Source organism: Salvelinus sp. IW2-2015, linkage group LG1 (assembly GCF_002910315.2).
Source record: "Salvelinus sp. IW2-2015 linkage group LG1, ASM291031v2, whole genome shotgun sequence".
Classification (NCBI taxonomy): domain Eukaryota; kingdom Metazoa; phylum Chordata; class Actinopteri; order Salmoniformes; family Salmonidae; genus Salvelinus; species Salvelinus sp. IW2-2015.
This window is the reverse complement of record NC_036838.1, coordinates 53,294,882-53,298,811: the sequence shown is the minus strand read 5'-3', so window position 1 is coordinate 53,298,811 and position 3,930 is coordinate 53,294,882. Positions and strand designations below refer to the sequence as shown.

The window sequence follows — 3,930 nt, the reverse complement described above, 5'->3', positions numbered from 1 at the left end:
CGTAGGCTCACTTTTTATAAGGCAACCTGGTCTCATAGATGAGACGTAACATAGTAATCTGTGACCGTCAAATTAGTATATGTTTTGTATTTGGTATGGTTACATAAGACAGAAGGTTACTTAAGGAAAAAACGAAAGTAGGGTGGTTAGTCAGGGTGGATGGGTGAGCGTATAATGTGAAAGTCTAGTAACCCAAAGGTTGTGTGTTCAAATCTGATCACAGACAACTTCAGCATTTTAGATAATTAGCAACTTTTCTACTATTCAACTACTTAGCATGTTAGCTAACCCTAACCTTAATAACCTAACTCCTAACCTGCTGATAATATTGGCTGGAACGAAGCGAATGGAATTGGATCAAACACACGGTAACCATGTTTTTGATATATTTGCCATTCCACCCATTCCTCTCCAGCCATTACCACAAGCCCGTCCTACCCAATTAAGGTGCCACCAACCCCCTGTATACTTTACCCTAACCACTAGCCTAGCTAACATTAGACACCTAGCTAACAACAAATTAGAATTCGTAGCATGTCATGCATTTGTAAATTCGTAACATATTGTATGAATTGCAATTCGTAAAATTTCTTACACAATTAATGATGGACATTCACAAATTAATACATACCATACTAATTGGAGTGTCCTGGATTTAAGTCTACATTTTTTTTATTTAACTAGGCAAGTCAGTTAAGAACAAATTCTTATTTACAATGACGTCCTACCCCGGACGACGCTGGGTCAATTGTGCGCCGCCCTATGGGACTCCCAATCACGGCCAGGATGGATTCGAACCAGGGTGTCTGTAGTGATGCATCAAACACTGAGATGCAGTGCCTTAGACCCCTGCGCCACTGGTGAGTCCAGATTGTATGAAGAGCATTGCGTATGCTGGAAATTCCCCATAAAACTCAAATAAACTTGTATTGACAATTCTATTCCCCCAAATAGGCCTGTCTAAGAAGTTCCTGAGCAGACTAAATTAAAATAAAATTAGAACTACTCGATTTTCTTGTGCTTAAAATGAACTGAAATAAAGTTAATTTTAGATAGCATTTATATATTTTATTATTGAGTACACTAAACACAAGTGCTCCATAATGTAAATAAAAATCAGCAGTGTCACAATGTACATTATTACTTAATAAGCATCTATTTGAAAACATACAATATAAACTCTCTTTCTCATTTAATGGAAATTGCCCCTCTGTTCTGTTGTCAGTAGTCTGACTTTATATGGATGGGAATTGCTTGTTTGAAAGTAGATTGTGACACCATAACAAAGTCAACAGTATAGTGTGTGTTTTCCGTAACACATAAGCCATTGATGTTCAAACCACATCTCACAACCATAGTTAACTAGTTTGAACTAGTCTAATGTTCCCGCTTTGTATCTCTATATGACTGTGTTAACTAGGGTGCTGGGGTGACGCCCATAGCTGACAGACTTGTCTTCCTCTGGTTCTAGTCCCCCTCCAGCTGTTTGCATATAGAGACATGGCTGTGGAATGCAGTGGTGAAATATGCTGTTGTACTGTTGTACGGTATACATCAGGGGTGTCAAACTCATTCCATGGAGGGCCTAGTATCTGCGGTTTTTCATTTAAATTAAGACCTAGATAACCAGGTGAGGGGAGTTCTTTACTAATTAGTGACCTTAATTCATCAATCAAGTACAAGGGTGGAACAAAAACCTGCAGACACTCGGCCCTCCGTGGAATGAGATTGACACGTGCTCTACATACTGCATACAGCTCATGCACTCTTGCTACAATCATGTGTGGTAAAGATAATTTAGTTATTGATAATAAAACAAAGATTTCCCTTGACATTCTGTTCTGTGAAGACATTCTAAACTATGGTATTATTTAACTGTTCCTTTGTTTGAGGTCCTTCATTTTCTGCAATGCAAAATGTACAAACATTTACAACATTGTAATCTCTGTGACACAGAGAGACATAGCTAAATCTTTACCTTCTAATGAATTGATTAGTAATATTGTAATAGAGTATGTTCCCCATATTTACAGTGACACATGGAAGTGAAGTGCTTTTATTGCTTTCAGTAAAGTTAAGAATATTTATGACAAACATATCAAACTGTAGTCTGTATTTTTATTACATTTTTTACCTTTAACTCTGCATTGTTGGAAACTGACCTGTAAGTCAGCATTTCATTGTTAGTCTACACCTGTTGTTTACCAAGCATGTGACAAATAACATTTGATTAGGTTTTTATCTGTACCTCTTAGCCACATTTGAGCTATTTGAACAAAGAGAAAGCTCTGCTCCCCCACACCTAATTCTCTTCACGGCTGTTGTCTTTAACACAAGGTCAGTTAGTTATCTCTCACAATATAGAATGTAATGGTAAACTTACACAGAACCCAGTGAATGGCGGGTTCCAAAGAATAGGTTTCAAGTTCCAAGTAGTGGTCATCTGCAACTTTTGAGCCAGGAAACCCAGGCATGCCAACATCAGACCCCTGCAGGGGGAGGCAGGCCAGACAGTGGGATACAGGAAACCCAGGCATGCCAACATCAGACCCCTGCAGGGGGAGGCAGGCCAGACAGTGGGATACAGGAAACCCAGGCATGCCAACATCAGACCCCTGCAGGGGGAGGCAGGCCAGACAGTGAGATACAGGAAACAGGGCAAAGACATCAATTCTTTGATGCCCAGAAGTGACTTTTTCTTTTACACGTCAATATTTTTTTGTTTGATATGCGGAAACACATTATTAGCGTATTGTTTCTTGATAGATGTTACAGCAGATGTCTTGATAAAGAAATGTTGTGATGTTCATTCTTAGAAAGGAAACATGGCACCAGGGCTGCAATGTGGAATTGAATGTTACCACATTTTCAGAATTTTCCCGATTCAAACATAAGGCATTACGTCCACTGATCTATTGACATTTACTGTAGAACAAAAGAAAGAAAATGTCTCTAAAATTGAAAAAGATTTTAATTCCAAAAATTAAGATGAAAACTTAGACTGTCTTAAAGCAGGTATTATGTTGATTCTGAGTCCAACCACCAGTATCCACCTCAGGCTAAATGGAAACTGCATTGAAATCCTTGGTGGCTCTGCATAGTTTAGACATTGGTGATCTCAACACTGTTGTAGGTGTGCATGGGACTGCCCTTCGTCCTGGGCACAGCCTGCACCCGCGCCTCTCTGGGCAGAGATCCACAGCTGCCATGGTAACCAAGGCCCCGTCCAATGGCGGTCTTTGGGCTGAACCTTAGAAGACTCTGGGAAAATGAAAGGAAGAATGAGTCACAAAGCAAAACGGAGCTTTTACCCAGTGGAAAAATACAGCCTCAGTTTGAATATCCGCAGTACAAGTTTGAATAACTACCATTTTTATAACATGTATTATTATGAGTCTTCTTGAATGAAATTGTTATTAAAGTAGTTTCTTGCTACCTTGCCTGGTCTTCGTCTCATGGACACACTCTCGTCATTATAGCGGCTAACAGCAGAAGGTGATTGTGGTGGGGTTCCCGACGCGTCACAATCCTGCTCAACACTACTATGCCTGCAAGTAGTAGGAAGGAGGGGAGATTTAATTGAGCTCACTGCTGTAAACACTTCCTCAACAAAACATTCCACTTATTACTATTGCTAAGGAGCTTAAAACCATAAATGATAGAACAAGACTAATCACCTGGCAGGGATGGCGAGAGCCTTCATCTCCTCATATAGGTGCCGATGGAGCATGTGTTTGTGGCTGGGGATTCCCAGGGCCCTGCCCATGGCATCTGCATCAAAGGAGGGGTCCAGAGCCAGCACAGCACCATGGACTCCCCTGCCATGGAGACTGTCAGCATACTCCTGGACAGTGGGACATAGAAACAGAATGTTTAGCGAGACAGAGGACGTTTTCCGATTTATTCAAGAACAACAATGGCAAACAAGCA

At 40.5% G+C, this 3,930-nt stretch overlaps 1 protein-coding gene across 2 annotated transcripts in view; it reads right to left on the bottom strand.

The window, feature by feature from the left end:
* Window positions 1-2,098: 2,098 nt before the first annotated feature.
* LOC111969895 (kazrin-like) overlaps window positions 2,099-3,930 on the bottom strand; it is a 37,392-nt gene continuing 35,560 nt past the window's right edge. For both annotated transcript variants that reach the window (XM_023996273.2, XM_023996282.2), the window contains 3 exons: window positions 3,678-3,844; window positions 3,437-3,548; window positions 2,099-3,261 (listed from right to left, as the gene is read on the bottom strand). In XM_023996273.2, coding sequence (XP_023852041.2) covers window positions 3,103-3,261; window positions 3,437-3,548; window positions 3,678-3,844 — 438 coding nt within the window. In that variant the 3' untranslated portion in view covers window positions 2,099-3,102. The remainder of the gene's footprint in view (window positions 3,262-3,436; window positions 3,549-3,677; window positions 3,845-3,930) is intronic.